This window comes from Choloepus didactylus, chromosome 13, assembly GCF_015220235.1.
Source record: "Choloepus didactylus isolate mChoDid1 chromosome 13, mChoDid1.pri, whole genome shotgun sequence".
NCBI lineage: Eukaryota > Metazoa > Chordata > Mammalia > Pilosa > Megalonychidae > Choloepus > Choloepus didactylus.
Genome location: NC_051319.1, coordinates 38,947,613 through 38,973,181, shown reverse-complemented (window position 1 = coordinate 38,973,181; position 25,569 = coordinate 38,947,613). Strand labels below are relative to the sequence as shown.

The 25,569-nt window shown below is 36.8% G+C and overlaps 1 protein-coding gene across 1 annotated transcript in view; it reads right to left on the bottom strand.

Moving 5' to 3' along the window:
• Positions 1–2,007: 2,007 nt before the first annotated feature.
• The window catches only part of FAM174A (family with sequence similarity 174 member A), a 54,688-nt gene continuing 31,126 nt past the window's right edge, over positions 2,008–25,569 (bottom strand). The window contains exon 3 of the mRNA XM_037801841.1: positions 2,008–2,551. Within this exon, the coding sequence (XP_037657769.1) occupies positions 2,548–2,551 (4 nt within the window). The 3' untranslated portion in view covers positions 2,008–2,547. The remainder of the gene's footprint in view (positions 2,552–25,569) is intronic.

The following is a 25,569-nucleotide window of genomic DNA, read 5'->3' as shown; positions in this document are numbered from 1 at the left end:
TTGAAAAGGTGCAGGCTGTGTACTTGGCCTAAAGGTTGATTTTCACAAGAGTGGTTACCAACCTAATAATTTAGAGACATTGGGCAGAAAGAAGCTAATTGAGTTTCTAGCTCCAAGAGGTTGTTGGTCAGAAATATCCAATTCAAGTGTAGAAAGAATATCTGAGAATTACTCTACAACCTACTCTTTCTTACCATTTACTATTCTCTTAAGCTATGAACTCAAAATATTCTTAAACTATGAACTCAATCTACTGGTCTCCACATGAATTCCTAGATTAGGCTCTTGCCAATAAAACAGCCAAAAGGAGAAGATGCAAAATGAGAAAGGAGAATATATGTTGTTATAACAACTAAGATTTCCCTTCATTGGCTATTTCAAAATATACCTTCTTAAATAAAAATCTTAATCAATTTCATCAGCATGTTTATTACACAACAAATTTAGCTAAAATTTCAGCTTACCAGATTTGTAGGTGACTTTATATAGAGAGAGATGTACTTCCTGGCACTTTAATCAGAGTGGCTTTTCATGATTATAATAGTAAAACATTTCAGAAATGACTATATGAAAGAAGTGAATAAGGGCATTTAAAAAAAATGCCAGTATTCCCATATCCAGTCGAAGGCTATTCTTTTAAAATACTCACCTGAAATAATTATATATTTCCAATATTTTGCTCCTTTAAAACCAATTTGGAGGCCATTTATGAAAATTATCATTACTTTAAGGTATCTTAGTTATTAGAATTCTTATTCTCTGGTAATTTCTTACTTCCATTTAGGTTTACTGCAAAATTCAGCTTTTATGTAACAGCAGTTATTAAATGAATTATCATTATTTCCTAGAGCTTATAGGATACAATTTTTCATAACACAAAATGAAGGTAGGTATGGGACTAAATAATCCACAAATGTGTTCTGCTTTAATAACTCTTTAAAATGGTGAAATTTCATGTAAGAGATTTGGATTTTTAGATTCTTTTGGAAATTAAAAAATAAAAGATTTAACAACACTGGGCATTTCCTCATAATAACTATTAGTGGGAACTGAACAGAGGCTCATCCCTTTAGAAGAGGAAATGTATCTAATACTTTAGTCCCTGTTTACACAGCAGAAACATCCACACTCTTAGTAGGATGACTTGACTCATTGTGGTAAGCCATTTAGTATACAGGTAAAACTAAGTTGGGAATTAAAGTGTGCAAATATTCCAATTTACCCCCTTGTTGGAGGATTATCTACCCTTGCCTTGTTGAACACTGGAGTGGCCTTATGGTTTGCTTTGGCCAATAAAATGTGAGAGAGTGAAATGAATCAATTGAAGCAGTAGCTCACAGGCCAGCATATGGTTCGCTACCTTGATGTTAAGCTATGACACAGGCAATATTCCAGCCAGAGGTTTCTCCATCAGCCTTGGTCCCCAAGAAAACACAACAGAGTAGAATCACAGTCCGTAACGAACACACAGCATGAGTGAAAAATAAATCTTCGTTTTCGTAACCCACTGAGATTTGGTGACCATCTGTTACCACATGACCTAGCCTATCCTGATTGACACATACATTTAAATTACTTCCCTGGTATCTGTAAACAACTAAGTCTGTGACTCATGCTTTTTCTATACTTTCTCTTCAAATTTTCAGAATGTGAAAAACTGACAATGAGGTTAAATAAATTGTTCACAGATAATGAAGTTAGTCTCTATATCCAGGTCTGTCTGGCTTCCAAGTCCATGCACTTACTTTAATTCCCCACTCTCCTACCCTGTAACATGATTAGGGCTTTGAACCATACCAGTTTTGCTATTACTTCTATTTCTCATTATTCTGTAAACAATAAAATGGTTTTGAAATCTACTGGTTTCTGAAATATCTAATCAAAGTAGGTATCCTAAGTTAATAATAGAAGTTACTGAACTACAATAACACTTTTTGACAGATTTCTCCACGAACTGTATAAAAACAGTCATTGGGTTAATTTATAAACAAGTTATATCTGTACAACTTTAAAAGGATTTCAAATCATTTATTGTTTTGCATACAGTAACTCAGACATTTACTCCAAATATAAAGTAATAAATTTGGCTTCATTTCCCCTGAAAAATGGGGAAATTCATCCCGGTGAAAGGAAAAGTTAATTCTTTTTATACACCGGTTGGCTGTTTGAATTTATAGCTCTTTAAAATATGACACCAGCAAAAAAATTAAAATTAATTGATTAGCACAAAAAACAGTTTACAATACATATGGTAAGCAAAAACCAAAAACTGATCAGAAAACACTGTTTTAAAGTAATTTCCAAACAGATTTCTATTAAAGTACCCCCAAGGACTCTGAGCCTGTTAATAGAGCAATTCTATACATACAAGATATTACAAACTGATACAGTATTTATTGCAACAACAAATTAAAGTTTCTCATAATATATGTAACTTAAATACCCTCCCTCTCTTCCCCATTGATATAGTGGCTTCTTATTCCTTGACAACAGAAACTCCACCTTTCACTGTAGAAAGATGAAGTCCTCTCATCAAAAGGCACATTCTTATCTGCAAGAAAAAGACAAAGAAAAAAAATACAGTTAAAAAAAAACTATAAACTTCTAGATCAAATTTAAACACATTTTAAATATTCACAAAGATTTGAAGGGACAGGAAGAAGATAATCAAACTATTAATCTATGGGAATTATAATGTATGATACAAATAAAACCTGATTATTTTGTCAATATTCATTATATCAGATAGTATCTTTGAATTTTAATTCTCACTTTTTCCAAGGGATTTTATATACACTAATGTGGATAACTATAGACTGTCATATTCATGCCACAGGTCTATCTACATATAATATTTAAGAAATGACTTTAATTGACTATACAATTATTTGTTTCAACAGTTTCTATAAATACAATTTTTTGATCCTGTTTCTAAACCTTTGGAAATGATCAATTGAAGTTGCATGTCTGGAAGTATATTCTATGAAACAAACAAAAAAAAAATCCTTATAATATTTTAACATGGTAACAAAAATGATTCATAGACAATTTTTTCCAAAAAAACATATACAAAGGGCCCAGTTTGCCCATTTTGTTCTCTTACTGACTTACTGATTATAATATGGGGCTCTATTTTCATCACTCACATTTTTTTACACCTTAATTCTAATTATACACCACACTTTACTATTACCTATCCCAAAACCTCACTTTCAAACTGAATAGCCAAAGATAGGCAGATTTTACTATGTCAATAAATCTGCCTTTATACTCATCCTTAACATTTAAAACTTCATTGCAGATGAGTTTGAGAATGAGTAATATGTATATTCTTCCATTCTAATCTTTAGTCAGCAATCTATAATAGATCTCTAATTGATTAATTTAAGCTAAAAAGGTTCTAATATATTTTTAATTTGAGGGTAAACTTAAGCTCATAAAATGACGAAGTTAAGCTGGAAAAAACTGAGTTAACTGAAATTGGCAAGTTTACACTCTTCATCATTAGAACTGAAGATGCAGAAAAGCTAAGAATGTTACATCTTTGCCTAATCAAGTTCTGCAGCAATGACATGTATAACTAGTAGGCAGATGTATTTCAAATGTTTATAAATGTGCTGTAGCCTCACACCAAAACAAAACAAACATAGGTTAAATTGTAACCACAACATTTAACATCTTGATGGCTTCCAATATCTTTAAAATAGGGTATGCAGCAGATTGGGCTGTGGGTGGTGCTAAGTGTAATAGTAAAAGAGATTTTAAAAAGTGGCATTCATCCATGTAATAACCAAACATATATTGAGCTTTTATTATGTTCTAGGAATTCTGCTCAACGCAGGGGACAATGGTGGTGAACAGAAAACAAAATGGAAAAAAAACACAAACAAACATAATTCCCTGCTTTCTTATTGCAGAACCACAGACAAAACTTGGAAATCACTCCTTGGTCTCCTAGACAGGGAGTGGGAATTTCCCTACCATCTTGAGCCATTATTTGCTGGAAGCTTTAAAGTCTGTTTTCTTTAAAAAGAACATAAAACAAATCATGTTTGAAAGAAGGTTGAGGACTGTCTTTCTATGGAAGTCTTCTACATGAAAACAGATTTAATTATAGAGTTCAAAAGCTGGCAAAGATTTTATAGATGCACATTATTATTTGGCAAGTGACTTTGAAAGGAGGAAGAATTGATTCAAGGGACTGATCAAAGATCATTCAGTTGTCAGTGACAGAAGCTTAAGAAGTACTGGAGTTTAAGTAATCATATTCTGATGCTCCTTAGTGTACCACAGTACTTCTAAGTCATTCAAACAGAAAGATTAGAGCAGCTGCAAATGTTCTATTGTTCTACCACTTACAGAATTCCCACTGTACTAAAAAAAGCTACTCCAGTTATAGTAATGGATTCCTGTGCCCTCTAAAACCAACCAAACAGGACATGTTAACTATTGGTATGTATTCTCACTCCTATTGTCCTGCATACCCCTCACTGTTTTGCAAAATTACTACCCTCCTACAATAATTCCTCACAATTCATGCCTCCATTTAATGACTTCCAAACATTTCCCTCTTACCAGTTGCTAAATCTAGCCTATGGAAAATATTTTGAATTGTCAAAGTGATATATTTTATTTAATATTGTTTCTTTCCTTTTTGTTTGCAAATAAAAACCTTGATTTTTTTTTTTTTTTTTTTGGATGGGTTGGGGTTGGGAATGATAGGAAGGGATCAGTTCTCAGAAATTTCTTTCCTGTAAAAGATGCAGGTTTAGCTGGTGTGTGTTCTTGTCTCCCACCCTTTTGTTGCCTGGACCACAGAAGTGATGGCTGAAACTACAGCAGCCATATAATCAAGAGAAGACAAACATGAGGGAGAGTTTGAGAAAATCACATAAATGTAGACCCTGTCACCAAAGAACTCAATAAGTTGATGCCAGGAGACAAACAGTGCAGACTTCTCATGATGTGAGCAAAATAAACTCTTGAGACTCTGTAATACAGGTTTTCCATTACTTGCAGTAAAAAACCTTTCAAAAAGAAAAGAAAACACAACAAAACAAAACACCATCCTTTTCTGTGAAACAAAGTATATACTATTGATAAATTTAATGGAAACCTCCATTTGAGTATTTTCCAAGCTTTAAGAATACTCTGTGTCTACACATCATACAATGATACAATAATAGCAGGACATTATTTTAATGAGAGCTTAAAAACTTGTTTAGAAAAACTTCAAATATCAAAATGGCTATAAATCCAAATCAAGTATAAACGAAAACACTGTTCTAGTGCTTGTGAGAGCTGGCAGGAGTAGTTACTGTTTTGTTTTGTTTGTTTGTTTTCATTTAAATAAATATGCAAATAGTAAATTCCTTGAGTTTTCTTTTCAGGTCTTTTAAAAGAAGAAACAATTACTTTGGATTTTACAGAATAAACACAATCTGAAAGAGCTCTGGAAAAGGCTAATGCTTAAATAATTATGTTGAAGCCTTTTACTGTTCATAAACTTGAGGTCCTGGTCACTGTGATGCCAGCAACCCCATTCATGTAAACCGCAAATGGCTGGGTACACTCTGCCTCCCATGTACATCCATCCCACTATATAACTCAGAAAGTCTGAAATCTAAATAATCACAAGACAGTGTTTATCTTGAACTAACTGCTATATGAACAGAAATTTGTGATCCATATGTTCTATAAGAGTTAACATTTAATAGAAATAGTTTAAGCCAGATCAATCAAATGCTTTTACTCTAGATCTAGGCTTTATTCATATCTGTCCAACACAATAGCTACATGTGGCAATGTAAATTAAAATTTAAACTAGTTACAATTAAATGACATTAAAAATTCAGTTCCTTAGTTGTAGTAGCCACATTTCAAAAGTTCAAGAGTCACATTTGGTTACTGGCTATCAAATTAGACAGTGTGGCTCTACTGAGCACTGAAATGAGAAATCAGTATTACCAAAGAACATTTGTTAAAATAATATACAAATGATTCATGTTCTTAACCAATTAACACATTGTGATGTCCAGTTATTAACAGAGGAAGGCAAATTTTCTTTAAAGCTCAATGTCCCCAGAAAAGAAACACAAAAAAATCTAGATGAAGTTAGTCTTTTGTTACCTGTTTAAGTAATGACTAACACAACACAGCCTCCTTTAGATGGATAAAAAAAAAAAAAAAAAATACAGACTATTCTATTAATAACGTATCACTGGGCATTGTAAAATACAAATTGATTTCTAACACAAACATTAATACTTTAACACAGTCCTATATTCTGTTTGCTTTGGCTAACTTCAGTGTTTATTCTGATAATGCTAGAACACTGAAAGCAGTGTTTTAGAAATTAGAACTATTTTCAAATACATAACTATTTGAATAAGATCTTTATTATGAGGGTTTCTGGTTGAGCACTTATGTCAAATCTGCTTTCTCATTCTGATATGCTGGCATCAATAACCAGAAAATATCTTGTAGCAAAGAAACACTGATGTGATGAACACATACAACACAACATTAAATTCAATGAAGCAGAACAGAAGTGTTCAAAAAAGCAAACTGAGGGATTTTTAAATTACATACTTGGCAGAAATTACTAGAATAGCCTTGAAATGAAAGGAGTACTTGCTTTTAGAAACTGCTACCAAGACTGTCAAAATGTCCTCTAGTGTATATTAGTACAATGACGATGATGATGATAATTTTACTCTTCAGTAGGTATCAAACAGAATAGGAAGAAAGTACTGTTTCCATTAGTTGTTTTGCTTTATAAAGCATTGTTTTAAACATGCATTTTTTGAGACTGGTTATGAGTTTTTGTTTCCAACATTTTTCTTGTAGACAAATGAAAGTAATTAAGTTTTAGTCAGCATACACTACCTTGGATTGCTCATTAATTTTTCTGTCAGAGAGGGCTGAAACATTCTATGTGACAGTTAAAGGAAGTGAAATTTGTTTTTCAGTTTTATGGTTCCTTTGTAAAAAATGTTTCAGTAACTAAACAACAACAAAATGCCTCTAATAAACAAAATTAGGATATCAATGGCACATTCTGGAAAACTTATATTAACCATGCTGCTCAAGTTACTTTTTCCCATATACCTACAAATTTTCCCATTTGACTGTATTACCTCAATGCATAAAGTATTAGATACAGTGGTAATGGTGATTGACTCCTCAATATTTACTTCACCTCAAATAATAATTCTGAGCTAATCATGGTAGTTCCATTTTCCTTCTCAGGGTTTGGTTTAGGAACGATCTCAAGATTTAATCCTGGCCAATAACATGAAAAGAAAAATCTGTTGGAAAGCTTCTAGGCAAACTTTCCTCATTCCTAAGAAAGAGATACAGGAGAGCTAGTCCCTGAATTCTAATGAAAGTTACCATGCTGGGTGTGCCAGTTTGAATGAATTATGTCCTCCCAAACACTATTATCTTGATGCAATCTTGTGTGGGCAGGTGTATTAGTGTTGACTGGATTGTAATTCTTTGATTGAGTGTTTCCATGGAGATGTGACCCACCCAACTGTAGGTGTTAACTCTGACTGGATAATTTCCATGGAGGCGTGGCCCCGCCCATTCAGCACCAGTCTTGATTAGTTTGCTGAGGCACTATATAAACTCAGACAGAAGGAGTGAGCTTGCTACAGCCAAAAGGGACACTTTGAAGAACACACAAGAGCTAAGAAGAGGAGGTGCAGATGAAAGACAGTTTGAAGACGGCTGTTGAAAGCAGACTCTTGCTCCGGAGAAGCTAATTGAGGAAAAACGCCCCAAGAGCAACTAAGAGTGACATTTTTGAGGAACTGCAGCCTAGAGAGGAATGTCCTGGGAGAAAGCCATTTTGAAACCAGAACTCTGGAGCAGATGCCAACCACGTGCCTTCCCAGCTAACAGAGGTTTTCTGGACACCATTGGCCATCCTCCAGTGATGGTACCCTGTTATTGATGCCTTACCTTGGATACTTTATGGCCTTAAGACTGTAACTTTGTAACCAAATAGACCCTTTATAAAAGCCAATCCATTCCTGGTATTTTGCTGAATGGCAGCGTTAGCAAACTAGAACACTGGGTATGGTTAGAGGAACAGCAGGCACCATCTTATTATGAGCCTAAAAAATGAAGCCAACGCATGTAGATGGACAGAACCAAGGCAATCACAGAGAAGCTAGAGCCTTGATGAAATGAGCCTGGAGTCAGCCCTATCCATGACATCCTGTTATGTGCAATAATATAGTTCCTTTGGGAAATTTAGGTTAAACCATATATTGGCAGTTTCATACGGTTCAATCTAGAAACAGTGAAAATAACCCAAATCACTGTTACTAGTTTGGTTTATCAAAAGTCACATTATTGGTCTCAGAAAGTAACAACTATAAAAAGATGCTTTTGTATTATGATAAAATTGTAAGCAAGGAAATGACTTGCTTCCTGTTATTCTGTGGACAGAATTTGGAAACGGAACAGGAACTTATTTTAGAAAACATTTAAAACAATTAAGGCAACATCAGTAAGAGATAATGCATCAAGAATAATTACTAGTGGTTATAATGTTGACTACTATGTGCATTGTAGTTGACAATGTGGGAAAATTATAATGCTTCTATTTCTCTTTTTTTTTTTTTTTTTTGCTGTTTTCCTCCTTATTTGAAAAACTAAGAGTAATGGCAAGTGGTGGAAAAGAAGACAATGAACAGAATTTAAAATCATTCTCTTTATAGGTATATATCAAATAAATATTAAACAAATGAGATCAGATTACGGCAAGTAGGATGCCTAACTTTCCTGAACTCTCTGAGCCTAGTTTTCCTGTCTTTAGAATGAGAGTAAATATAAACTACCCTGCAAGATTGTCTTGGTGAGTTCCCAGTATATGTAAAGTGTCTGGTACATCCTCCAAAAGTAGGCAATTAGTAACATGCAGCTATAACAATCACTCCTATTGTAGTTCTGTTTCTCCACCCCAACCAGGTCAGACAAAGTTATTCCCTTTTATGAAAATCTGTACCATTTACTTAGATATTCTTTTCTACCCTAGCTTTTAGAAAAGAGTTTTTTAAGTTTTACTTACTGAAAGAGTAAAGTTTGGGTAATGAAATATGAATGAGAAGTAAATAGGAAAAGAAGAAAGCCATGTACATTATTATTTAAAAAAATCAAGATAGCTGGGATGTAATTTAAATAAGTAATTTCAAATAAAATACTTAATTCAAGAGCAAAAGTTGGACCAAATCATTGGTTTAAAAATAGTATTTCAATTTTGGAGATCTACGGAAGTGTAAGTTTCTTTATCATTCAGAATCCAATTCAACAGTAAACTATGGTTACATATATATCTCACTAAACAAGACTAAATAATTATTGGTTTATGGTTGACTCGTAACCTTGGGTTTAGCATATTTTAGTAGAATTTGGGGCTGGCTCAAATGCTGCTTTATTAGTAAAAGCTGCTTTATTAGCAAAGGGCACATTTCCTTAAGAAAAAATATCTTAAATAGACATTAACTACTACCTTTAATTAGACAGGTAGTATACCTTCTTTAAGTAAGATATCACTAAAGTAGTTTATTTATTAAATAATTTGGGGCTTTGAATGGGTTGACAATAATAATTTTAAAGTATTCAATAAATCATTCAATAGTTCTAAGAAAAGATTTATCAGGAATATCAAAGTAATTATCCTGTCATGTCAATGATAAATCCCAATCTGCAATCATTTTACATTTCCCGATATTCTTTAAAAGCAGACTTTAATTTGCTTTGACTGATAAAGCATGTAACTAATATAATCAATATTGCAACATATAACATATGCAACCAAAGTCGCCAGAGGTATTGTTGTAAAATGATTGTAAAACCTACCCCATCCATTGCAGCCTGTTTGTGGTAATACTGGCTACTGAAGGTAAGAGTTATTCAGAACTCAGTAACGACAATAAACAGATTGCTTGCCATATTTCTCAGCCTTTCTACTACTTTATTCTATGGCTTTCAAAAAGATCAATGGAGCTATTAGAGGGCTTAGTTTCAAAATTCCACCAGATATTATTTGTAGAAATTGACAGGCTGATTCTAAAACATATATGGAAATACAAAGTACTTAGTACAGCCAAAAAAAATTGTAAAAACAGAAGAATAATGTTGGAGCGCTTACCCTACCTGATATTAAGACTTACTATAAAGCTACAGCAATCAAAATAAATTGATATAATTTATATGATAAATATATAGATCAACAGAACAAAATAGAAAGTACATAAACAGACCCCTACATATATGGTCAAATGGTTTGACAAAGTGGCCAAAGCAAATTCAAAGAGGAAAGGGCAAAAGACTTTTAACAATAGTGTTGTATCAACCAGATATCATAAAGAAAAAACTGATTCTCCCTCTTACACCAAGCACAAATATTAACTCAAAATGGATTACAGATTAAACATAAAACCTAAAACTATAAAAATCCTGGAAGAAAACAAAGGAGAAAATCTTTGCAACCTTGGGGCTGCATATCTCCACAGAAGCTTCCTAGATGCAGCAAAAAAAGAATAAATCAGAAAAGATAAAAATAAATGAATTGGATGTCATCAAAATTAAAACTTTTGTTCTTTGAAATATACCATTAAGAAAATGAAAAGAGAAGTCCCAGAATAGAGAATACTCACAACACATAAATCAGATGAAGGACTTGTATCCAAAATTTATAAAGAAATCTTAAAACTCCAAAATAAGAGGAAGTAAGAAAATGAACAAAAGATTTGAAGAGACACTTTACAACACAAGATATCTAAATAGCACAAAGTACATAAAAAAGTTGCTCAAAGTCATTAGCTCTTAAGGAAATGTAAGTCTAAACCACAATAGGATACCATGTCTCCACCATTACAATGACAAAGACAAAAACAAAGAAAGGAACAAAGCCCTGAACTAAGTGTTGACAAGAAAGCAGAGTAACTAGAATTCTCCTACACTGCTGTTAGAAATGCAAAATGGTTCAATCACTTTGGAAAACAGTTTGGCAGATTCCTAAAAATGTTAAACATACTGTATACATATGACCCAGCCATTTCCAGTAATACCCATGAGAAAAAAAAAAAAAAAGTGTCTATATACCTTGCACATGAATATTCACAGCAGCTTTATTTATAACAGCTAAACCTGGAAATAAACCAAATGTCCATCAACAGGTGAATGGAGAAATTGTGCTATAGCTATTTAGTGGAATAGCAATGAAATAGCAAACAAAGAAACAAAACTAAAAAACTCAACAATAAAAAGAACTAGCTATTGCTATACTTAAAAATATGGATTGGCCTTTTGCCCTTCCCCACTTTATTTGCAAGAGTGCCCACATGTTCCTCTCACATGCGTTCCAATGAACGTTCTACCTGTTTACTCTATGCTGTGCCATGCACTTGAATTCTTTCTCGTGGCATGGCCACGAACCTAAAACCAACCCAGACTCAACTTAGCAACATATTTTGGCAAGCCAGCCAGGAGACACTTCTCTCCGACTGTCTGGACTGGTAAGTCATGGCTATTGACCACGTGCTTCTGCTTTTTTCTCCTCAAATGGCTCATTATTATTCTCTCCTATGCTCATGCAACTTTGTGTCTCTAGAAATCTAGGGGCTCTGATCTGGCACCCCCAGGACATAAATTCATTCTACTCTGAGTCTCTGGCTCCCTCCTTGGAGGTGGCAGGAGCCTGTGTCCTGCGATGCAGCTCCAAGGAGACTCAATGGTGGCGGGTGATTCTGCACTTGAAACCTGACTGGGGGCTTCTCCCCATGTCAAGGAGTAGTCCAATGGGGGCCAAATCAAGTCCCCCCATTTGCACACCTCCTCTTTTCTTGGTTCTCTGAGATATCCCCACCCTCTCTCCTTTCCTTCCCTCTGGGGACCACCTCTTGATTCTTGCTTACTTAAGAAAATTTCCTTCCCACTCAGAGTCTTCCTCCTGCTGGATCTGTTCTTCTTTCCATCATTTTGACAGAGTTCCTTTCCCCTGCCTCTATGAGAGTCTCTTTCTCTCCTCTGTCTAGTTTTCAATACCTTCTGAGACATTCCATCTTTTATAACATAGCATTCTGCTTCTGTTCATACTTTGTATACTAAAATTTCTCACCCAGTTTGTTTTTTCCAGATGAGAAGGCTTTCACAACAAACTTCTCAACAAAGGCTATGTTCCTGTTCCCCAAGCTCAACCAGCCACGCTCAGTAGCACAGCCAGGTACTTTTATACTTCCACAAGTAGACCCACTGACAGCTTGAAGCAGTTACAGAAGATGGGCCATTGGCCCAAATTTCCTTAAGATTAAGGGAGCTAGAAATCTTTTGGGGGAAATGGAGGTAGGGTTAGAATTAGGGCTGTGACTGGCTGATGAACAAAAGGCAAATTCCCAGTAGCAGCCAGGCCTCAAGAAGAAAGATATCTCTGAGAAGAACAGCAATAAACAGCACCTGGGGGCCAAATGACCCCCACCTGAGTAAGTTATCTATGATCAAGCATACACAGATGAGGGAAAAGCGGAGGGCAGTAAAACAGTTAATAAAAATTACAAAAGGAAAAAAAATCTATAAAAGCAGATTGCCCCACAGTGCCAGGACCTCTTGCCTCTCACCTCTCTATTCTTGTGAGTGCCCACGTGTTCTCTCACATGCGATCTTAAAACATTTTCTGCCTGCTTAAAAAATTATATCTCAAAAGAATTATGATGAATGAAAGAAGAAAAAAGTTCTACTGTATAAATCCATTTCTATGAAATTTAAGAAAATGCAAAGTAATCTACGTGACAGAAAGCAGATTAGTGGTTACCTGGGGAAAGAGCTGGAAGGAGAAATGGATTTCAAAGGGAACCAGAAATTTAGGGATGATATAGATGTTCATTATCTTTATTGTAATGATACTTTCATGTGTACATATAGCTCAAAAAAGATCATTCTGTATATCTTAAATATGTACAGTTTAATTTTACCTCAATAAAATCAACAACAAAAATGCCCCTCTGCTAGAAATTCTTAGTACAACCAGAATATAACTTTTACATTATACTGGATTATATAAAACCCCTAACTAAAATGTATTTAGCAAAATGGACCACATAAGTCACTTTATCTTTTTTTTTTTTTTTTTTTTTTTTTTAAATTCAGTTTTATTGAGATACATTCACGTCATACAATCATCAGTGTTGTACAATGAACTGTTCACAGTACCATCCTATAGTTGTGCATTCATCACCCCAATCTGTTTTTTTTTTTTTTTTTCTTTTTTTTTTTAATCATCATTTTATTGAGATATATTCACATACCACGCAGTCATACAAAACAAATTGTACTTTCGATTGTTTACAGTACCATTACATAGTTGTACATTCATCACCTAAATCAATCCCTGACACCTTCATTAGCACACACACAAAAATAACAAGAATAATAATTAGAGTGAAAAAGAGCAATTGAAGTAAAAAAGAACACTAGGTACCTTTGTCTGTTTGTTTGCTTCCCCTACTTTTCTACACATCGATCCATAAACTAGACAAAGTGAAGTTTGGTCCTTATGGCATTCCCAATCCCACTGTCACCCCTCATAAGCTACATTTTTATACAACTGTCTTCGAGATTCATGGGTTCTGGGTTGTAGTTTAATAGTTTCAGGTATCCACCACCAGCTACCCCCAATTCTTTAGAACCTAAAAAAGGTTGTCTAAAGTGTGCGTAAGAGTGCCCACCAGAGTGATCTCTCGGCTCGCTTTGGAATCTCTCTGCCACTGAAGCTTATTTCATTTCCTTTCACATCCCCCTTTTGGTCAAGAAGATGTTCTCCATCCCACGATGCCGGGTCTACATTCCTCCCCGGGAGTCATATTCCACGTTGCCAGGGAGATTCACTTCCCTGGGTGTCTGATCCCACTTAGGGGGGAGGGCAGTGATTTCACCTTTCAAGTTGGCTTAGCCAGAGAGAGAGGGCCACATCTGAGCAACAAAGAGGCATTCAGGAGGAGACTCTTAGGCACAAATACAGGGAGGCCTAGCCTCTCCTTTGCAGCAACCGTCTTCCCAAGGGTGAAACTTATGGTAGAGGGCTCAACCCATCAAACCACCAGTCCCCTATGTCTGTGGTCATGTTAGCAACCATGGAGGTGGGGTAGGCGAATACCCCTGCATTCTCCACAGGCTCCTCAAGGGGGCACTACATCGTTTTTTTTTTTTTTTTTTTTTTTCCCTTGTTTGTCTTTTTTCTTTTTTTTTTTTTTTAACTTTCCCTTCTTTTTTCAAATCAACTGTATGAAAAAAAAAGTTAAAAAGAAAACAAACATACAATAAAAGAACATTTCAAAGAGACCATAGCAAGGGAGTAAGAAAAAGACAACTAACCTAAGATAACTGCTTAACTTCCAACATGTTCCTACTTTACCCCAAGAAAGTTACATACTATAGCAACATTTCAGTGAACTTGTTCCTACTACATCCATCAGAAATTAACAGACCATAGTCATTTCTGGGCATCCCCAGAACGTTAAATAGCTTATCTGTTCTTCTTGGATTATTCTTCCCCCTTCCTTAATTGCTCTCTACTGCTAGATCCCCTACATTCTACATTATAAACCATTTGTTTTACATTTTTCAAAGTTCACATTAGTGGTAGCATATAATATTTCTCTTTTTGTGCCTGGCTTATTTCGCTCAGCATTATGTCTTCAAGGTTCATCCATGTTGTCATATGTTTCACCAGATCGTTCCTTCTTACTGCCGCGTAGTATTCCATCGTGTGTATATACCACATTTTATTTATCCACTCATCTGTTGATGGACATTTGGGTTGTTTCCATCTCTTGGCAATTGTGAATAATGCTGCTATGAACATTGGCGTGCAGATATCTGTTCGTGTCACTGCTTTCCGATCTTCCGGGTATATCCCGAGGAGTGCAATCGCTGGATCGAATGGTAGCTCTATCTCTAGTTTTCTAAGGAACTGCCAGACTGACTTCCAGAGTGGCTGAACCATTATACAGTCCCACCAACAATGAATAAGAGTTCCAATTTCTCCACATCCCCTCCAGCATTTGTAGTTTCCTGTTTGTTTAATGGCAGCCATTCTAACCGGTGTTAGATGGTATCTCATTGTGGTCTTAATTTGCATCTCTCTATAGCTAGTGAAGCTGAACATTTTTTCATGTGTTTCTTGGCCATTTGTATTTCCTCTTCAGAGAACTGTCTTTTCATATCTTTTGCCCATTTTATAATTGGGCTGTCTGTACTATTGTCATTGAGTTGTAGGATTTCTTTGTATATGCAAGATATCAGTCTTTTGTCAGATACATGGTTTCCAAAAATTTTTTCCCATTGAGTTGGCTGCCTCTTTACCTTTTTGAGAAATTCCTTTGAGGTGCAGAAACTTCTAAGCTTGAGGAGTTCCCATTTATCTATTTTCTCTTTTGTTGCTTGTGCTTTGGGTGTAAAGTCTAGGAAGTGGCCTCCTAATACAAGGTCTTGAAGATGTTTTCCTACATTATCTTCTAGGAGTTTTATGGTACTTTCTTTTATATTGAGATCTTTGGTCCATTTTGAGTTAATTTTTGTGTAGGGGGTGAGGTAGGGGTCCTCTTTCATTCTTTTGGATATGGATATCCAACTCTCCCAGCCCCATTTGTTGAAAAGACCATTATGGCTCAGTTCGGTAACTTGGGGGGCCTTATCAAAGATCAGTCGGCCATAGATCTGAGGGTCTATCTCTGAATTCTCAATTCGATTCCATTGATCTATATGTCTATCTTTGTGCCAGTACCATGCTGTTTTGGCAACTGTGGCTTTATAATAAGCTTCAAAGTCAGGGAGTGTAAGTCCTCCCACTTCGTTTTTCTTTTTTAAAGTGTCTTTAGCAATTCGAGGCATCTTCCCTTTCCAAATAAATTTGATAACTAGCTTTTCCAAGTCTGCAAAGTAGGTTGTTGGAATTTTGATTGGGATTGCATTGAATCTGTAGATGAGTTTGGGTAGAATTGACATCTTAATGACATTTAGCCTTCCTATCCATGAACATGGAATATTTTTCCATCTTTTAAGGTCCCCTTCTATTCTTTTAGTAGAGTTATGTAGTTTTCTTTGTATAGGTCTTTTACATCTTTGGTTAAGTTTATTCCTAGGTACTTGATTTTTTTAGTTGCTATTGAAAATGGTATCTTTTCTTGAGTGTCTCTTCAGTTTGTTCATTTCTAGCATATAGAAACATTACTGACTTATGTGCATTAATCTTGTATCCCGCTACTTTGCTAAATTTGTTTATTAGCTCTAGTAGGTGTATCGTTGATTTCTCAGGGTTTTCTAGATATAAGATCATATCATCTGCAAACAATGACAGTTTTACTTCTTCTTTTCCAATTTGGATGCCTTTTATTTCTTTGTCTTGCCGGATTGCCCTGGCTAGCACTTCCAGCACAATGTTGAATAACAGTGGTGACAGTGGGCATCCTTGTCTTGTTCCTGATCTTAGAGGGAAGGCTTTCAGTCTCTCACCATTGAGTACTATGCTGGCTGTGGGTTTTTCATATATGCTCTTTATCATGTTGAGGAAGTTTCCTTCAATTCCTACCTTTTGAAGTGTTTTTATCAAAAAGGGATGTTGGATTTTGTCAAATGCTTTTTCAGCATCTATTGAGATGATCAATTGATTTTTCCCTTTCGAGTTTTTAATGTGTTGTAATACATTGATTGTTTTTCTTATGTTGAACCATCCTTGCATGCCTGGAATGAACCCCACTTGGTCATGGTGTATGATTTTTTTAATGTGTCTTTGGATTCGATTTGCAAGTATTTTGTTGAGGATTTTTGCATCTATATTCATTAGGGAGATTGGCCGGTAGTTTTCCTTTTTTGTAGCATCTTTGCCTGGTTTTGGTATTAGATTGATGTTAGCTTCATAAAATGAATTAGGTAGTGTTCCATTTTTTCAATGTTTTGAAAGAGTTTGAGTAAGATTGGTGTCAGTTCTTTCTGGAAAGTTTGGTAGAATTCCCCTGTGAAGCCATCTGGCCCTGGGCATTTATTTGTGGGAAGATTTTTGATGACTGATTGGATCTCTTTGCTTGTGATGGGTTGGTTGAGGTCTTCTATTTCTTCTCTGGTCAGTCTAGGTTGTTCATATGTTTCCAGGAAATTGTCCATTTCTTCTACATTATCCAGTTTGTTGCCATACAGTTGTTCATAATATCCTCTTATAATTTTTTTAATTTCTTCAGGATCTGCAGTTATGTCACCTTTTTCATTCATTATTTGTTTATATGGGTCTTCTCTCTTTTTGATTTTGTCAGTCTAGCTAGGGGCTTGTCAATCTTGTTGATCTTCTCAAAGAACCAACTTTTGGTGATATTTATCCTTTCTATTGTTTTTTTGTTCTCTATGTCATTTATTTCTGCTTTATCCTTGTTATTTCTTTTCTTGTACTTGGTTTAGGATTGGTTTGCTGTTCATTTTCTAGCTTCTTCAGTTGATCCATTAGTTCTTTGATTTTGGCTCTTTCTTTCCTTTTTAATATATGCGTTTAGTGCTATAAATTTCCCCCTTAGCACTGCTTTTGCTGCATCCCATAGGTTTTGGTATGTTGTGTTCTCATTTCATTCGTTTCTATATATTTAGCAATTTCTCTTGCTATTTCTTCTTTAACCCACTGATTGTTTAGGAGTGTGTTGTTTAACCTCCAGGTATTTGTGAATTTTCTAAGTCTCTGATGGTTATTGACTTCTAATTGTATTCCATTGTGGTCAGAGAATGTGCTTTGAATAATTTCAATCTTTTTAAATTTATTGAGGCTTGTTTTATGTCCCAGCATATGATCTATTCTGGAGAAAGTTCCGTGAGCACTAGAAAAGTATGTGTATCCTGTTGATTTGGGATGTAATGTCCTGTAGATGTCTGTTAAATCTAATTCATTTATCAGATTGTTTAGGTTTTCAATTTCCTTATTGGTCTTCTGTCTGGTTGATCTATCTATAGGAGAGAGTGATGTGTTGAAGTCTCCCACAATTATTGTGGAAAACATCAATTGCTTCCTTTAGTTTTGCCAAAGTTTCTCTCATGTATTTTGTGGCACCTTGATTGGGTGCATAGACATTTACGATTGTTATTTCTTCTTGCTGAATTGCCCCTTTTATTAGTATGTAGTGGCCTTCTTTGTCTCTCAAAAACATCCCTGCATTTGAAGTCTATTTTATCTGAGATTAATATTGCTACACCTGCTTTCTTTTGGCTGTAGCTTGCATGAAATATTTTTTTCCATCCTTTCACTTTCAGTTTCTTTGTGTCCCTGTGTCTAAGATGAGTCTCTTGTATGCAACATATTGATGGTTCATTTTTTTTGATCCATTCTGCGAATCTATATCTTTTAATTGGGGAGTTTAATCCATTTACATTCAACGTTAAAACCGTGAAGGCATTTCTTGAATCGGCCATCTTATCCTTTGGATTATGTTTGCCATATTTTTCCCTCTCTCTATTAATATCCTTTATGTACCCATACTGAATCTCTTTAGTACTGAACCTTTCTCCAAGTCTCTCTGTCCTGTCTTTGTTTCTCTGTCTGTAGGGCTCCCTTTAGTATCTCCAGTAGGGCAGGTCTCTTGTTAGCAAATTCTCTCAGCATTTCTTTGTCTGTGAAAAATTTAAGCTCTCCCTCAAATTTGAAGGAGAGCTTTGCTGGATAAAGTATTCTTGGCTGGAAATTCCTCTCACTCAGAATTTTAAAATATATCGTGCCACTGCCTTCTCGCCTCCATGGTGGCTGCTGAGTAGTCACTACTTAGTCTTATGCTGTTTCCTTTGTATGTGGTGAATTGCTTTTCTCTTGCTGCTTTCAGAACTTGCTCCTTCTCTTCTATGTTTGACAGTGTGATCAGTATATGTCTCGGAGTGGGTTTTTTTGGATTTATTCTATTTGGAGTTCGCTGAGCATTATGATTTGTGTATTTATGTTGTTTAGAAGATTTGGGAAGTTTTCCCCAACAATTTCTTTGAATACTCTTCCTAGACCTTTACCCTTTTCTTCCCCTTCTGGGACACCAATGAGTCTTATATTCGGACGTTTCATATTATCTATCATATCCCTGAGGTCCATTTCGAGTTTTCAATTTTTTTCCCCATTCTTTCTTTTATGTTTTCATTTTCCATTCTGTCATCTTCCAGGTCACTGATTCGTTGTTCAACTTCCTCTAGTCTTGTACTATGAGTGTCCAGAATCTTTTTAATTTGGTCAACAGTTTCTTTAATTTCCATAAGATCATCCATTTTTTTATTTAGTTTTGCAATGTCTTCTTTATGCTCTTCTAGGGTCTTCTTGATTTCCTTCATATCCCGTACTAGGGTCTCATTGTTCATCTTTAGTTCTTTGAGTAGCTGCTCTAGGTGTGTCTCTTCTGGTCTTTTGATTTGGGTGCTTGGGCTTGGGTTATCCATATCGTCTGGTTTTTTCATATGCTTTATAATTTTCTGTTGTTTTTGGCCTCGTGGCATTTGCTGACCTTGATAGGGTTCTTTTAGGGTTTGTAGACCAGTTGAAGTCCTTATCTCTAATTTATCAGATCTACAGCTTCGTGGAGTACACTTTCTCTAAGTAACCAGCAGGTGGCGTCCACGAGCCACCTGTTCTCCACAAGCCAGATCTCCCCTGCTTAGCCTTTTTGGTGAGTGGGGGAGTGAGTCTTGTGGGGCCCAATTGGTGTCCCAAGCTTGCGTGTGTAGTTGGTGTTGCCTGCCCTGTATGTGGGGCGTGTTTCTGGGCAGTCGGGTAGGGGGGGTGGCCCTAACAATCAAATCTCCCTGATGATCCTAGAGTTTTAAAGCTACTGCAATAGTCTAATCCTTCAGTTCAGTCCTGCCACAGTTTGTCTCTGCCACTGACCCACAAGTCTTTGGTATTGGCGTATGGCTCCTGAGACTTGCAAGTGGGCCCCTCTTCCAGGCTGTGCACCCCGGGGTCCTCTGTTGAGGGATGACTGTGCTATGTCGCAGGTGAGTGCCGTCCCCCCAGGGCAGTTCTGGGCTGCTGGGCTGTGTTGGGAGGCTCCCAGTCTGCTCAAATGATGGCTGAATGGGGCTCTGTTAATTCACACTGCTCCCCCTTCCCAGCTCTGGGACATTCAGCTGAGGTTGCAGGGAAGGCTAATGTCCACGCCCAGTTTTGTGGTGTGTGCCTGTTATTTGAAGCACTTCCGTCACACTGGGTTGTCTGGGGCAGCTCTGGGCTATGGGGCTGGCGATGGGCAGGAATGTTTCCTGTCCACCAGGATGGTGGCTGTGAGCGGACACCCCCCTTTTCTTGGGAAGTTGTGTTGTTTAGTGAATTTTCTCAGCCACTGGATTATTGCCTTTTGTCTCAGAGCTCTCTTAGTTCTGCTCTTGACTTGACGTGCCCAAATTTCAATTCTTTGAAGCTTTCTGTATTGAGCTTCTTAGAGTAATTGTTTTAGAAAAAGCAAAAAGGATTTAAAAAAAAAAAAAAAAAAAAAAAACGGCCCTCCTCAGAGATCTAATGGGTTATTGAAATGCTAATAGACAAAGCAACCAGGGCCATTAAGGAAAAGTGCCCAGGGCAGAGAGATCAGCCTTGCTTCGGGATTTGCATATGCGCCTCAAGGCCTGATCTCCGCCCTTCCCCTTTCTGTGTTCACCAGAACTCCAAAAATCCTCTGCTTTTATTTTGGAGTTTTTCGTGTTGTTTTTTTTCTATGCCTGTCTCCTCTCTGCTGGGCTGGCTGCTCTCAGAGTCTCTGGTGTCTGGCCTCAGTCTATCTATGGTTGGAGTTTGAATCAGTAGAATGAGTTTCCGGTAAGAGCAGCCACTGCAATTCTCCCTTCTCCTTCCTGGAGCTGACAGCCCCTCCTCCCCCGGGACTGAGCCTGGCAGGGAGGGGCGCGGGTCCCCTGGCCGCAAAAACTCACAGATTTCGCTGATCTCAGCAGCTCCACGTTTTCATGAGTGTTGCATGAAGTATGCCCAAAGACAGATTGCTCTGTGGTGTCCAGTCCACGCAGTTCCTGGCCTTCTACCTACTTTCCTGCTGTGCGGGGGCCCCAAGTCCAGGCAGGAGGTCCGCTCCGGTGGCCACGGGAGGCCTGGCCCGGGGGGGCGGCAGGGGGCAGGGGCACACCTCCGACCTCTGGTCCTCCCCGGGCCGCCCGCCGGCTCCCCGGGGCCCCTCGTGTCTCAAGTCACTTTATCTTAATGTTATAGTTTCTCTGAAAAACCTATCATGGCTTCCCTAGAGATAGCTGCCTTGGAAGACGCTGCTGATTCTCCTCAGGACATACCATCACCACCTCTCTTTGCATGTAGAGCTACTACTAGACTCAAGTCCTTGCAGGCCCCAAAGAATGACATACAAAGTGTGAACTGAAAGGAGTTATGCTACACAGTAAGAGTACATGATTTTTCCAATTTACATAGAGGGAAATCGAAGGAATATGTTTGGAATGGATCTTAATGATCATGGTGGAAGGATCAGGCCAAATTTATTGCTATGGGTCCACTAAGCAGAAATTCTGGATTCAATATTTTAGCTTGAGGGGTCAGAAAGGGGCTCTAACAGGTGGTTTGTTTAGACTATTGGCTAAAGCATACATTAAAAGGAGCCTACATTAAATGAAGTTGAAATCCCAGAACTAACTTGGCATACTGTAGAAGGAAATATACAAAGACTTAGAAAGATTGGAATGTTAGACCTGCTCATCCACCCGGAGTATAGCTTTCACCACAACTGTGGGCCATATGCTCCAGCAGATTCGTTGATGGTTGAAGTGTCAGTGGCAGACAGATGCTGTTTGGAGCCTCCGGCAGGCCCCTATAGGTGAATCGCAGCAAATGAAATGAGGCAATAGACTCTTGCTAATGGAATTCACTGGACTTGGCCATATTTTCCAATTATGCAAAAACCGGACAATTTTTATTATGCCTCACAGTGGCAATTCCTTGTAAGGCTGAGGCAATATCCTCCAGTAGGGTATATATGCTTTAAGTAAGTATCCAACACATGGTGCTGTTTCTCCCATAGACAAGATTTACTGGTCCAGGGACTGGGGCAGAGATGGATGGATGAGAGTGGCTCTACTAACTATCCCTAGTGATCCACTAGCAAAATTTTTGCTTCCGATCCCCATCCCCATGGCCTTAAGCTCTGGAGATGTAGCGTTCTTAGTTTTAAAGTGAGGGATGCTTCCACCAGGAGAAATAATGATTTCATTGAATCCTCTCACACTGCGGTATCTCTGGTTCTTTCTTCCAATTCCCTCTTCTACTCTTAAGAACCCTTGTGTTTACACTAGGCCCATAATCCAAGATAATCTCCTTATTTTCACATAAACTGATTAGTAATGTTAATTCCATGTGCAACCTCTATTTCCGTTTGCCATGTAACCTAACAAATGCACAGGCTTGAGGAATAAGTTCTTCTCTTTTGGGGGCCATTTTCCACCTACCACAAATGATATCACTATTCACTATATTTCACAAGCTAAAAATCATGGGGATTACTGCAATGACTGTTCCCTCTCCCTTACCATTGATAATTCATTCAGTTCAACGTACTGGATGTCTATTAAGGGCAAGGGGAGAAAAAAGATGAATGTTTGTTTCATGGTCCCCAAAGAGCTCACATTCCTATAGGAAACAAGTTCACACAAGCAAGAAACTCTATTACAATATAAATTTCACAAAAGATGAAATTATACTATGAGAACAAAGAAGGACTACTACCTTTCTGGAAGAGAAATCAAGCATCAGGAATTACTAGAGAGTAAGGGTATCATTTGAATCAAGCCACTTAAAAAACAAAACAAAACAAAAAACAAGCAAAAAACAACAACAAAAAAAAAAAATAGGAGAAAAGAGGAGCGGATAAGTGGTGGAAAGGTCTTTCCAGGAACAGTAAGCCAAAGATACAGTGGAAGAAGTATCTCTTCTCTTATGTCAGGCTTAATGCCATTCCCTTTTATCATCTACTTATTTTATCCCTAATATATTGGGATCTTCTACATCTGTAAGCACTCTCCAATCTTAAAAAGTCTTACACATAGATGCCATCAATTCCTCTAGATATTGCCCTATCTTTTCTTCCAACCAAAACAAAAAGGTGTATACTCTTTCTGAGCCTCCACTTTCCTCACCTCCAAACCACTGTACTCGGCCTGCTACTCCTCCAGAACTGCTCTCACCCAAAGTCACGAGTGAATAACATTCAACTTTATCCAGGGGACACTTTCAATCCTTTTCTTTTGATCCTTGAGTAGAATTTGGAACTACTGGTTATACTTTCCCTAGGCTTCCAGGACAACATATTCATCTAAATCTTAATCTTCCTTCTCTGGCACTTTCTCAGCTTACTTTGTCCTTAATTGTCCCCACTGGGGTTCAGTGATAGGACCACTGATCTTCTATCTATATAGATATTCTCTCTATTGCTACATCCATTCCCTTGGCTTCTATCATTTATATGGATGTTCTGGGAAATACTTGGTCAAATTCCTCTTTCTGGGCCTAAAAAGACCCCAAAATACACTCTCCATATAAGCATTGATTTTTTTTCCCCAAATTGGGAGAAACAAATGACATTATACCCAATTATCATCTATAACTACAGTGAGTTATGATATGGTGTATGTGCATCGTTCCTGCAACATACATTCCACATGTTAAAAAAAAATAGATGGTATAATGAATGTTTCATCTCTTACCAACTCTGAAGATCAGAGAGCAACCAGCCCATTGAATCAGACTAAATGAAGTAATGGAATTTGGACTGCATATCTTACCCTGGAAAATAATTCCTAAGACAGAGATGGTAATAGGAATAATAAACACATCTCCACCCATACTTCTTTGACCCTGTCGACTACTACTAGAAATGTATCCACCTTCCCCAAAGTGAGGGAAAGAAATAGGGCTCCATATCTGCTTAGAATTTGGAAAAAAAAAAAAAAAAAAAAAAAAAATCACAGCAGAGATCTAGAATCAGTGTGGGTATTGTTTAAATGACATTTAATATTGTTTGGAGAAGAGAATAAAAGGACAATAGAAAAACTGTTTGCTGGTCTTTGCTCCTTGGTGTCCTGAAATAGTCAACCTATTACTCATTTTAAAAGAGGCAAAAGTAGGTCTGGCCTAGAGAAGAGCATCATAACAGATTTTGGAAAAAGCTGAAATATAATAATAGAGAATTCCAAATCTTTATCTCTACCCGAGACCCTTTTGTTCTGAATGGAGGGCCTATGTTAAATACTAGGTTGTTAACTACATGAGGGTAGGCATTTTGCTCATTTTTGCTTTCCACTGTATCCCCAGAGCTCAGTACAGTGTCTAACATTCAGTTAATTATTGCTTTTAATAAAAGAATGAATCCATACAATTTGCTATGTCCATTGGGATACCTCATGGGCACCTCCAATCCTTATGGTTAAAACTAACCTGACACCATATGACCCATAATCCCATTCCTAGGAATTTACTCTGAAAATACACCTCCAACAAAACAAAAATATATATGGCACAAGGTTATTTATTTTGGTACTATTTGTAATCGCAAAATAATTGAAAACTCTTTAAATGTCAAAATGGACATAACTGATTGAATACAGTATGCTACATTCATGCAATGGAGTACTATATTGTTGCTAAAAAAAAAAAAAAAACGAACTGATATGGCATGACATAGGAGATATGAAGTTCAATAAGAAAAGTGTACAAGCAGATATACAGTATAAGAAATAAGGGAAACATAAGAAGCACATGCATCTGCTAATTTTAGCAAAAGGCCCACAGGAATGATGAACCAGAAAACTGAAATTGACTTTCTACAAGGGGTGGGCTGGGGAGAATGGAGTGGAAGATATATAAGTAGGAGTGATACTTCTCTGAGTGTTTTCTATATGTATTGCTCTAATTTTTGGAAGCATGTTGGTGTTTTTCATATTTAAAAAAATTAATAATGGGAAGGGAAGGAGCAACCTAAAACAGAGCAAACTGAACAAATGATCAAATTATATTTCAAATGAATATCAATGCAAACAGGAAAAAAAAAAAGAACTAAGCCAAGTCATTTTTGAACACAATATCTAACTATACACTCTCAGTCTTGAGCTGTACGGAGTTTTTGGGAATAAAAATGCAAAGACTTCTAAACTCTTTAATAGTTTATTATAGTGATATAGGCAAAGCAATTCTGAAACTATTTTAATTTTATTGTAGGATTGAACAAATAAGTAAGAGTGTCGATGCTGTTGGGAACTAAGGTTCTTACCAAAGAAGGCAAATACAAATATGGAAAGGGAGAAAGCAAGAAAGAACCCAGTAGGTATAGACTGGAAATGGAGGCATGAGTAATAATCACCCAAGTATGCATATATACACATGCATATGTCATTTATGGGCATAATATGTTCACATATATATTTCACATACATTTCACAGACCTAAGAGGGACAAGAAGCAAAAACACCCTGGTAGCAAAAGGGGTCACTTAGCAACTTCCAAAAGGAACCAAGATCCTTGGAGAAATGTCTGATTCCATGAATGGGGCA